The sequence below is a fragment of the Anguilla anguilla genome, chromosome 13 (assembly GCF_013347855.1).
Source record: "Anguilla anguilla isolate fAngAng1 chromosome 13, fAngAng1.pri, whole genome shotgun sequence".
NCBI lineage: Eukaryota > Metazoa > Chordata > Actinopteri > Anguilliformes > Anguillidae > Anguilla > Anguilla anguilla.
This window is the reverse complement of record NC_049213.1, coordinates 7,831,018-7,844,224: the sequence shown is the minus strand read 5'-3', so window position 1 is coordinate 7,844,224 and position 13,207 is coordinate 7,831,018. Positions and strand designations below refer to the sequence as shown.

Below are 13,207 nucleotides of genomic sequence, written 5' to 3'. Positions count from 1 at the left end.
CAGTGCACACTGAGTATCACAGTGCAGACACACTGAGTATTACAGAGCACACTGAGTATCACAGCACACACTGAGTATCACAGTGCAGACACAGTGAGTATTACAGTGCACACTGAGTATCACAGTGCACACTGAGTATCACACTACACACTGAGTATCACAGTGCAGACACAGTGAGTATTACAGTGCACACTGAGTATCAGTGCAGACACACTGAGTATCACAGTGCACACACACTGAGTATCACAGAGCAGACACACTGAGTATCACAGTGCAGACAAACTGAGTATCACAGTGCAGACACACTGAGTATGACAGTGCACACTGAGTATCACAGTGCAGACACACACACTGAGTATTACAGAGCACACTGAGTATCACAGTGCAGACACAGTGAGTATCACAGTGCACACTGAGTATCACAGTACACACTGAGTATCACAGTGCAGACACAGTTAGTATTAGTGCACACTGAGTATCACAGTGCACACACACTGAGTATCACAGTGCAGACACACTGAGTATTACAGAGCACACTGAGTATCACAGCGCACACTGAGTATCACAGTGCAGACACACTGAGTATCACAGAGCAGACACACTGAGTATGACAGTGCAGACACACTGAGTATTACAGAGCACACTGAGTATCACAGTGCAGACACACTGAGTATTACAGAGCACACTGAGTATCACAGTACACACTGAGTATCACAGTGCAGACACAGTGAGTATTACAGTGCACACTGAGTATCACAGTGCAGACACACTGAGTATCACAGCGCACACTGAGTATCACAGTGCGGACACACTGAGTATCACAGTGCAGACACACTGAGTATTACAGAACACACTGAGTATCACAGCGCACACTGAGTATCACAGTGCAGACACACTGAGTATCACAGTGCAGACACACTGAGTATCACAGAGCAGACACACTGAGTATGACAGTGCAGACACACTGAGTATTACAGAGCACACTGAGTATCACAGTGCAGACACACCGAGTATTACAGAGCACACTGAGTATCACAGTACACACTGAGTATCACAGTGCAGACACACTGAGTATTACAGAGCACACTGAGTATCACAGTGCAGACACACTGAGTATCACAGTGCAGACACACTGAGTATTACAGAGCACACTGAGTATCACAGTGCAGACACACTGAGTATTACAGAGCACACTGAGTATCACAGTGCAGACACACTGAGTATCACAGAGCAGACACACTGAGTATTACAGAGCACACTGAGTATCACAGAGCAGACACACCGAGTACTACAGAGCACACTGAGTATCACAGAGCAGACACACTGAGTATCACAGTGCACACTGAGTATCACACTGCAGACACACTGAGTATCACAGTGCACACACACACTAACTGATCTCCCACCCCTAGAAGAGTCCCTTCCAACGGCCTTTGCATTGAAGTTGAACTCATAAGAACTGGTTTCACCCGATACACATGCAAACGCCTGAAGGGGAAAGAGGGAGTAGAAAGTCAGACAAAAGCCTGGCAGTACACACCCTGCAGAATACATACACACACGGGCACACACACACGCACACACAGATACAGACACAGAAACAGACTCACACAGCCACACACATACACACACACAGATACAGACACAGAAACAGACTCACACAGCCACACACACACACACACAGATACAGACTCAGAAACACACTGCAATCTGAGAAGAATCTGGGTCTCAAGTCCTGCCTGCAACAGCAAAAAACAAAAGGCGAACACACATTATTTTCTCACTGAAATACTCTCCAGTATTTCCAATAACCATGTTTTAATAATGAATTTCTACTTTATAAAGTCTTAATGTGCCCCTCATTTATCTACAACGCCATTTTATTTAAAAAAATGAAAAAACAAAAAAAGTTTATTTCAGAGACAAGCAGCATGTAAGACTTTTCTTATGAGATTAACTGTAATACATTCGTATTTAAAGATTATCAGAAAAAACTAGTTATTTATAAATAATAATTTATAATCTGTCATATCACAATGTAAAAATCTCAATCAGAGTTTTACACCTCAAAGTCTCTGAGCTAAACTGGTCAACAAAGACGGGATATCACAAAGAGATACGACTGAGTTTCACACTGGCTTCAGACCCAATCCCCTTTTATCCCACCCCACTCTGTAGGATATCACCATCACTTTGGTAAACCTCGCCCTGCATATACCTTTATAGAAATATTGCGTGTAAGCTTGTGAAGGATAGAAATGTTGTGCCAACTTTTTTTTAGTTTTTGTCCTGTATTTTATAAAGCAAGTCACACACCATAACTTTCCATCTTATTTGGAAGTAATTGGTGGAGTCAGCTGAAGTTCACCAAAGAGATGAAAGGTGATATGGAATTGGCCTTGTTTTCTGTTGTACCTGTATTATAATAATATTACTTGCAGAGTGAAGCTAGCGACAATAAGACCTTTTGCGAGGGTCTGAAATTTTTAAAATAAAAGTCCCAACGATAAAACCACTATTACGTTCATCCATCCATTATCTATACCCACTTACCCTGGACAGGGTCATGGGGGGTGCTGGAGCCTATCCCAGCATGCATTTGGTGAGAGGCAGGAATACCCTCTGGATAGGTCGCTAATCAATATTACAGTTCAACATAATGGACTTAAGCTGCCTACTTTCTGTCACTCATTTCATGGTACTTACGTTACCTCTAGCTATCCAGCTAGCTACTTTAGGTGAGGAATTTGGGGTGAGCAGGAGAAGGAGACTTCTTTGATTGTAAACACAGGCTAAAAAATCCTGCATAGTATGCATTTAGTGTTATTTGCAACCATCCACTGAAACACTGTAAAAGGTCACATTAGCTTTTGTACTGTTTGACAGCAGGTAGCAAGAGATAACAGCCTGTAACATGGCCCTGAGAACTTGACCCAAGATTTACACCCCTGTAACATGGCCCTGAGGAACCAACCCAAAAATTACACCCAGTAACCTGACCCTGAGAACTCAACCCAAGAATTACGCCCTGTAACATGGCCCTGAGGACTCAACCCAATAATTACGCCATGTAACATGGCCCTGAAAACTTAACCCAAAGATAACACACTGTAACACGGCCCTGAGGACTCAACCCAAGGACTATACCCTGTAACATGGCCCTGAGAACTCAACCAAAAAATTATACCCTGTAACCTGACCCTGAGAACTCAACCCAAGAATCACACCCTGTAACCTGACCCTGAGGACTCAACCCAATAATTACGCCATGTAACATGGCCCTGAAAACTTAACCCAAAGATAACACACTGTAACACGGCCCTGAGGACTCAACCCAAGGACTATACCCTGTAACATGGCCCTGAGAACTCAACCAAAAAATTATACCCTGTAACCTGACCCTGAGAACTCAACCCAAGAATCACACCCTGTAACCTGACCCTGAGAACTCAACCCAAAGATAGCACCCTGTAACACGGCCCTGAGGACTCAACCCAAAAATTACACCCAGTAACATGGCCCTGAAAACTCAACCCAAGAATTACGCCATGTAACATGGCCCTGAGAACTAAACCCAGGAATTACGCCCTGTAACATGGCCCTAAGAACTCAACCCAAGAATTAAGCCCTGTAACATTGCCCTGAAAACTTAACCCAAAGATAACACACTGTAACACGGCCCTGAGGACTCAACCCAAGGACTACACCCTGTAACATGGCCCTGAAAACTCAACCCAAGAATTACGCCATGTAACATGGCCCTGAAAACTCAACCCAAGAATTACACCCTGTAACATGGCCCTGAGGACTCAACCCAAGGACAATACCCTGTAACATGGCCCTGAGGACTCAACCCAAGAATTACGCCATGTAACATGGCCCTGAGAACTCAACCCAAGAATTACGCCCTGTAACATTGCCCTGAAAACTTAACCCAAAGATAACACACTGTAACACGGCCCTGAGGACACAACCCAAGGACTATACCCTGTAACATGGCCCTGAGGACTCAACCCAAGGACTATACCCTGTAACATGGCACTGAGAACTCAACCAAAAAATTACACCCTGTAACCTGACCCTGAGAACTCAACCCAAAGATAGCACCCTGTAACACGGCCCTGAGGACTCAACCCAAGGACTACACCCCATAACATGGCCCTGTTCTCTCCCTTCAGCCCTCAGTACATCCCATAAGGTGCAGAAGGAAGGACACAGACTTTAAATCACAGTGATACACAGCTTTACTGAGCCTGTACAAATCATTTCATTTGGAATCACTCATGGGAATGAAAAAGACCAGTACAAATAAAATTCATGTTACAAGACCATGGGTAATGGTTTGCTTTACAAAACACAACAATCTTTAGATTAAATTATATTTATTTACTAGAAAGGAAAGATCTTTGAAAGTCTGTCTCTCGTATGCAGTTAAAGCAGCAACAAAAAAAGAGAGATTTCGTACATTTTTAATTTAAGAAAACAAAATATAATAAAAACGAACTTGTTTCATTCTTACTCTGTTCAAACAAACACCAAATCAGACAGAAGTTTACTACCCCACATTTCTCCCCTTGGTCATGAGAACATTACTGCCACCGACTGTGTGCTTTTTAGATAGATCAAGTCCTCTCCATTTTCCTTTATAGAACAAAAATCAGCCTTACATTAGATGTTTCCTGTAGCTGTACACATTTCCCATGGCCCTTTCTGGAGCTAGCTCTAACCATACGTGGTTTTGGTTTGGGCCTAGTGCGACTTACAGATTAGTTTCTCTGAAGCCAAAGCCATAAATGAGGAAGCAGGAAGTTGTAAATGAGGAAGCAGGAAGTTGTAAATGAGAAAGCAGGAAATTGTAAATGAGGAAGCAAGAAGTTGTAAACGAGGAAGCAGGAAGTTGTACGAGGCAACAGGAAGTTGTAAATGTAGCAGGAAGTTGCAAATGGGGAAGCAGGAAGTTGCAAATTGGGAAGTTGGAAGTTGTAAATGGGGAAGCAGGAACTTTCAAATGGGGAAGCAGGAAGTTGTAAATGGGGAAGCAGGAAGTTGTAAATGGGGAAGCAGGAAGTTGCAAATGGGGAAGCAGGAAGTTGTAAACAAAGAATCACGCAGCAGTAAACATGTTCATTTGGACTCCAAAACAATGTGAACCGTGCAACGCTGCGCACTTTTTACACAAAATTTTACCCGCAACAAAACACGAGCACGTGTTCCTTTAAAAAAAGGTTCTGGAACTCTTCAATGTGTGCAGGGTCACATCACCCCATTTCAGCCACACAGAACCCTAAGTAAGCAAATTTAAGCTTTTATTACTGTGAAATCACCTGAATTCCTGTTCATAAACGAAGAGTGAGATGAGTCAGCTTTAAAATTAGAAGCGTGAGGGAAAACAAACAGACAGGATTTTATTGATTGAAATGAGGCAAACATGGATAAATCAGACCATTACAGACATCCCAGCATCCGCAAGAAAGCTCCCCAAGACTTTGAGCCGTTTACGACCAACGGTGCGATTACATCACCAACGAGCCAGCAGGTCCACTGCACACAGCACATCGGCCCCCGGGACAGCTCACGGTCCAACGTCCCCTCCTCAGGTCCAGGGCCAGCGCAGAATCACTCCAGTACAAAGGCCTGGCGTTGCGGCACGAGGGGGGGGGGGGGGGCGAATCGCGAGGGCGCCCCCAAGTGGTCACAAAATCATCGAAGAATGGCGAGGTGAAAACGATAATCCACGTTACGGTCAGCCGAGGGACAAGAGGTCACAGGTTCACAACCCCTTCCGCCTTGCGTTCGTTTCACCCGGCCCGAAACAAACGTGTCCGCCTCATTCCGATTTGGGTCCGCCCCCCGATAGCCTCGTCCGTGGAGCCAGGTCGGTAGTCCTTTACAAAAATAGACGCCCAGCTCTTTCAAAGACAAAGATGCCATCTAATAAAACTAAATACCATTAAGTTTTTCAGTTCCGATTTTGATTATGCTAAATATATACAAATGTCTTTAAACGTTTAACTTTTTTTTGTCCAAGAGTCCATGGGCGATTTAAGACTATGTGCTAAGTAAGCAAGGCAATTTTTTTAAAATATATACTTCTGCAGCAATCACATCGACGTATAACTTAACTTTCCGCACCGACGTTCAGCAAAGCCATTAGCGAATGTTCAACTGCTGGAAAAACAGGCAACGGTTTCCGTGGTGATGCTGAATGACGCACAGTAAGAGTCATCGCCGGCAGCAGGGGCTGCTGGGAGTTTTTTGATCCAAGTATTTTCAAACAGCACAAAAGGCAAAAAAAAAACCTCCTCCACAAATTCCCAAAATTTTACAAAAAGCAAACAAGTGAACAGGGAAATATTGAAACAAACAGAAATATGAAATGAATAGGGAACAGGAAACAAAATTCAGCTGTGTGAGTCAGCCGGGATGGTGGGGGGGGGGGAGGGGGCAGGAGCGGGACACTCAGTTGAAGGTGATTGGGTGCGATTGGGATGGGGGGGGCGGGGAAAGCTTAGCTAAAGTGATTGGGTGGCATTGGGCAGGGGAGCTCAGTTGGAGGTGATTGGGTTGGATGGGGGTGGGTTGAGCTCAGTTAAAGGTGATGGGGCATGATTGGGGTGGGGCCAAGCTCCGTTAAGGGTGACTGGGCATGATGGGGGGGGTAGCTCAGTTAAAGGCGATTGGATGCAATTGCGGGGAGGGGGAGGTGGTGCTTAGTTAAAGTGATTGGATGTGATTGGGTGTGACTGGAGCAGGGGCTCAGAGCTCAGTTAAAGGTGATTGGGTGTGATCATGGGGGCAGAGCGGTCATTGGTCAGAGTCCGGCGCAGTTTCACGCCACGGATCATGGTCAGCATGGCTCCGCCCCCCGATGGCTCCGCCTCCTGAGCATCCGGGCAGGGGGCGGACTCGGCCGAGGGGCTCGTTACCGCAGAGACGGCGGTGGGGCTGGGGGTGGAGGCGGGGTTGTAGAGGGTGTGCTGCTGCACCTGTGGGTGGAGCTGCTGCTGGAGTTGAAGGTGCTGGGGTGGCAGGACCTGGGGCTGCTGGGGCAGGTGGGGCTGTAGGGGCAGGTTCTGCTGGTGCGGGTGGGGTTGCTGGGGCAGATGCTGCTGTTGGGACTGATTCTGCTGGTACGGGTGGGACTGTTGGGGCAGATTCTGCTGGTGTGGGTGGGGTTGTTGGGGCAGATACTGCTGTTGGGGCAGATTCTGCTGGTGTGGGTGGGGTTGTTGGGGCAGATACTGCTGTTGGGGCAGATTCTGCTGTTGGGGCAGATACTGCTGTTGGGGCAGATACTGCTGTTGGGGCAGATACTGCTGCTGGGGCAGATTCTGCTGCTGGGGCAGATACTGCTGCTGGGGCTGATTCTGCTGGTGCGGGTGGGGCAGCTGCTGCTTGCTGGGCGGGACTGACGGAGGGATGAAGGCGTAGTAGGCGGAGGGCGGGGCGCCGGCGCTCAGGCTCTGGGTGGAGGTGCACAGGCCCTGCCTGGCCTGGGACAGGTCTCCCGCGTCCCTCTGGGCGCGCAGGGGCACCTGGGGGGTGCAGATGGGGATGGGGACCCCCCCGCTGATGGTGCCGCGCCGGAAGTTGGGCTTGCTGGAGGGCTTGCGGCGGATGGTGGCCACGTGGGAGGAGCCCAGCAGGGGCTCGGGCTCGGCCAGCAGGCTGACGGTGGAGGCGGGGCGCTTGCTCTGGAACAGCTTGCGGTAGTTCTGGCCCAGGTCGCTGTTGCGCGGGATGGTGGAGGACCTGTCGAATTCGGGGTGCTCGTGAGCCTCCTCCCCTCCGTGCAGGGAGATGTAGTCGTAGTCTGAGGACGAGGGGAGAGAGCCGCCGTTAGCGTTAGCGCTGGCGCAGAAAGCCTCCAACTCCCACAATTCCCTGCAGCTCGGTGTGCGGCCGTCTGTCCCTCACTTCTCTAGAGGTCTACAGCCCGGAAATAAAGGCCTTTTTACCCAACACACCAGCCTTTTTACCCAACACAACGGCCTTTGTACCCAACACACCGGCCTCTGTACCAAACACACCAGCCTTTTTACCCAACACACCAACCTTTTTACCAAACACATCAGCCTTTTTTACCCAACACACTGGCCTTTGTACCCAACACACCGGCCTCTGTACCGAACACACCAGCCTTTTTACCCAACACACCAACCTTTTTACCAAACACATCGGCCTTTTTTACCCAACACACTGGCCTTTGTACCCAACACACCGGCCTCTGTACCGAACACACCAGCCTTTTTACCCAACACACCAACCTTTTTACCAAACACATCGGCCTTTTTTACCCAACACATCAGCCTTTTTTACCCAACACACCGGCCTTTTCACCAAACACACCGGCCCTTTAACCAAACACACTAGCCCTTTTCACCGAACACACCAGCATTTGTAGCAAACGCATAGGGCTTGTTACCAAACACACTGGCCTTTTTACCAAACAGCCCAACCTTTTTACCAAACACACCAGCTTTTTAACCAAGCACACTGACCTTTCTATCAAACATAGCAGCATTTTTAATAAACACACAGGGCTTGTTACCAAACACACCAACCTTTTTACCAAAAACGCCGGCCTTTTTAACCAAACATGCCTGCCTTTTAACCAAACACACCCGCAATTTTACCTAACACATCGGCCGTTTTAACCAGGGAGCAGAATCTTCCGGAATAATCAGGAAATGTTGATTCTCAGACCCTAAAACACTGAATCAGGGTCAGAGGATGTGTGTCACACACACACACACACACACGCACACTCACAGAATGTTCAGCAATAAAGCGAAATGTTAGTGGGCCCCAGAAATATTAAGGGTCTGAAAAACAGTACTTCTGGAACAATCAGGAAAGCCACAGACTATTTACATCTGTATAGTCCTTATTTGCATGCCTCATAAAACGAAGACGCATTACTTCCAGGTGTTAAATCCTAAACCCTTTCGACATGAGATTTCTCTGGAGCAGATTCATCCTCCTTTCGAAGATTCTCTTAGCGTACGTGAGACACAGCACACCAACAGCGCCACTGAGTGACGGACAAGACTTCCTCTAATCAGCACAGTTAACACATAGGACGGGGCGGAAGTTAACAGGCTGTACTGTACGTCACAGCGCCCCAAAGCTAACATTCCACCCCCCCCCCCCCCCCCGCCCCCCTCGAGGGCGTGGCGTGGCATTAAACCGCTCTCTCCTCTGGAGGAGGAGGACGGCCAATAAGGGCCGAGCAGGCGGGTCCGGAAAAGGGTTCGAGGGCCCGTGACATGCTCATGAACACCCCCGGGCGGGGGGCGGGGGGAGTCACGCTGGGTCTGCCGTGACGCTGCGTCCGGCCACACTGTGCCCCCCGGCGCCTGTGACTCACAGCACTCATGTGACACTGACTCTGCTTTCAGCCTTTCAGCAACCCGAGTCCGACAAGAACAAAAAAAATTTAGGGAACAAAGTGAAATTCTATATATAACACACAGAGACCTACCATAAAGAGGAGGTTCTTTCTTTACAGCTGAAAAAGAATATAGAATTACATTTAACTTATACACAGTTTTTTTTTTTAAGTTTTTTTTTTTTTTTTTAACTTATTTTTTAATGGTGTCATACAGGTTACAGATGTTCACAGATGTTGAATGAGATGTGGGGATGCCACAGGGTACAGAGTGAGCTGCGTGAGGTTTGGATCGGCGTTCAGCCGTCCCAAACGGACCAAACATCCACCGGCGTAACCGTGACGATGCGTGGCGTGAGCCTGGGGAGGCGACAGGCAGGTCTGGTGTGTGTGACAGACAGACGGACGGGCGGACTGACAGGCAGATAGACAGACGGACGGGCAGGCTGAAAAGGGTGGAGCAGGCAAAGGAAGCACACGGCTTTATGTGCGCTGAGAAGCCAGGCTCTGCTGGGAAGTGACAGGGAGCAAACCAAAAAAAAAAAAATCTACAGACACATCATCTTTCACCTTTCAATACCACGCAATGCACACCCAAAGAGCGTGAATTTGGGGTATGAGTTCTCCCCAGTATCTTCAGTATCACTAAGAGATTTTGGACAGTCGCTGGGGTCTAAGATATGACAGAATGAGAGTGACTCAGAAGAGTATTATCCGGGGAGCAAACTGCTTTAAAGCTCAGATCACACCCTCGCTGCTCTGTTCCTGTGAAACTCTCTGAAGCTCTGTGCTGCCCTGCGCAAAACTGGCTTTTTATCAACAGGAATAAGTCGTGTGGTGTGAGAACATTTTATCAGCCGAGGTGTGAGCACGGCGTTGAGAGCACACTCGAGCCGCCGTGGCAAGGTGACCTGTGGGGAAGTCACCGGGAGGGTCATTTCGGCTGCAGTTACCTCACTGTGTTCGGGCGCGGACGCTAACGCTAACCGTGCTAGCAGGCTGGGTGCGCAGTACGCTGTACTGAAAGGCGAGGGAAGAGGGGGAGCGGGCGGGGGATGGGGGGGCGCAGCTGCGGGCAGGGGGCGGGGCATGCCGGGCGGGGCTGACCGTGGGAGGGGATGGTGTCCTCGGAGCAGGAGGGCGTGGTGGTCTGCGTGCTGTAGCCGCTGGAGCAGTGCAGCGAGTCGTGGCTGGTGCGCGGGGCGTCCGAATTCAGCCCCCCTCCCCCGAGCGTGAGAGCCAGCTGCTCCCGCGCGGTCTGGGGCTGCCGAGACATTCATATAGCGCCTTTACCATCATATAGCGCCTTTACCACCATATAGCGCCTTTCACTGTCATATAGCGCCTTTACCACCATAGAGTGCCTTTCACTGTCATATAGCGCCTTTACCATCATATAGCACCTTTCACTGTCATTTCGCGCCTTTACCACCATAGAGTGCCTTTCACTGTCATATAGCGCCTTTAAAATCATATAGCGCCTTTCACTGTCATATAGCACCTTTACCACCATATAGCGCCTTTACCACTATATAGCGCTTTTCACTGTCATATAACACATTTACCACCATATAGCGCCTTTCACTGTCATATAGCGCCTTTACCACCATATAGCGCCTTTCACTGTCATATAGCGCCTTTACCACCATATAGCGCCTTTCACTGTCATATAGCGCCTTTACCACCATATAGCGCCTTTCACTGTCATATAGCGCCTTTACCACCATATAGCGCCTTTCACTGTCATATAGCGCCTTTACCACCATATAGCGCCTTTCACTGTCATATAGCACCTTTACCACTATATAGCGCCTTTCACTGTCATATAGCACCTTTACCACCATATAGCGCCTTTCACTGTCATATTGCGCCTTTATCACCATATAGCACCTTTTAATGCCATATACACCATATAGCATCTTTTACAATCATAAAGGGCCTCTTACCATCATATAGTGCCTTTCACACATATTGATATGAGCACCTTTCACATACTGATAAATCACTGTAAAACTTTCATATATTGCCTTTCCCTGTCTGAAATGAACTGATTCTGTTTTTCATAGTGAGAACACAACTTCTTCCATAATCATCAACCTTGCCACATAGTTAGACAGCTGAAATGCGTGGCAACATGCAGCATACATTTTCTCCCACTTGTCCTGTGCTGCCACCAACTGGTCAAGAAAAACATAACATCAACTTTGAGTGAGAGAACATTCAAAAACCTGTATAAATCATCATATTAATTTGACCTCACTGTACTTCAGTCTCGCACTGTTAATATCAATAATAATAATAATATTATTATTAATAACCATAATGGTTTTGTGTTTCTGGACTGTGGACAGCTACTGAGTGAGTAAAACAGCCTGAGTAATTGACAGGTTCTGAGTGAGTGACAGGTATTGGGTGATTGACAGGTCATGAGTAAATGACAGCTCCTGAGTGATTGACAGGTCCGGGGGAGACGCACCTTGCTGGAGGTGGACATGGCCCTGGCCCTCTCTCCGGGGTGGGAGTAGGCGTTGTGAGGGGGGGGGCATGGCGGTGCCATTCTCAGTGCCAGCAGGACCCTGTACAGAGCAGGGGGGCAGGCAGTTAGTCAGGCCCTGCTCCTGGAACACAAACAGCACAGCTTACACCCTGGGGGCCTTAGCCTGGGGGGGGGGGTGTGGAGGGGTTAGCCTGGGGGGCACAAAGCCTGTCAGTCACAGTCCCTGAATCCGGTGACTGTTTCAGGTCTTTCCTGCAGACTTCTCTGCCCCCTTGGCAGGTAGAGTAAGAGGGGAAACAGCGTCTCAACTACAGGGGCGCAAACACAAACACAAACACAAAAAAGATGCAAGTCTGGAACCACAATATGACGGTCTGACCAGGTCATGACACCACAGGCAGACAAGGCCATGTCATGATAGGTAGATCATGTCACGTCATGGCAGGCAGACCCTGTCACGTCACGATTGGCAGATCACGTCACGATAGGCAGACCACATCACGATAGGCGGACCACTTCACGTCACAATAGGGAAACCACGTCACGATAGGCAGACCACTTCACGTCACGATAGGCAGACCACGTCACGTCATCATAGGCAGACCAAATCATGTCATGACAAGCAGACTAAGTCACGACTTGACAGGCAGACAGCGATATGTCATGACAGGCAGACCACGGCACAACTCAGAGCAGACCAAATCACGTCTGGAAAGACAGACCAGGTCACAAACGTCCTGAAAACGCCCTTCACATGCACTACCCAGAGATTACCGAGCCAGGTCAGGACATGGAAGCAGACTTTCTACAGAAAACCCACTGATTTAAAGCCGTCTCTGCACCCAGACACCGACACACACACACACACACACAAACACACATGCACTCACAAACACTGATACACACACACACACACACACACAAACACACATGCACTCACAAACAAACACTGATATACACACACACACACACACACGCAAACACACATGCACTCACAAACAAACACTGATATGCACACACACACACACACACACACACACACACGCAAACACACATGCACTCACAGACAAACACTGATACACACACACACACACACACAAACACACATGCACTCACAGACACTGATACATGCACTCACAGACACATGCACTCACAGACACTGATACACACACACACACACACACACACACAAACAGACGCACTCACGGACACACACAAGGACACAGACACACACAGACACACACAGCGACACATGGACACACACACGAACACACATGCACATACTAATGCACAAACAGACAGACAGACAGAGACACAGA

The 13,207-nt window shown here is 48.3% G+C and overlaps 1 protein-coding gene across 1 annotated transcript in view; it reads right to left on the bottom strand.

Annotated features, from left to right (window-relative positions):
• Nucleotides 1-4,226: 4,226 nt before the first annotated feature.
• Nucleotides 4,227-13,207, bottom strand: part of mtss1 (MTSS I-BAR domain containing 1) — a 65,306-nt gene continuing 56,325 nt past the window's right edge. Inside the window, 6 exon segments of the mRNA XM_035388116.1 lie at nucleotides 4,227-7,205; nucleotides 7,239-7,813; nucleotides 9,485-9,511; nucleotides 10,499-10,655; nucleotides 11,868-11,933; nucleotides 11,935-11,967. Of these exon segments, the coding sequence (XP_035244007.1) occupies nucleotides 6,768-7,205; nucleotides 7,239-7,813; nucleotides 9,485-9,511; nucleotides 10,499-10,655; nucleotides 11,868-11,933; nucleotides 11,935-11,967 (1,296 nt within the window). The 3' untranslated portion in view covers nucleotides 4,227-6,767.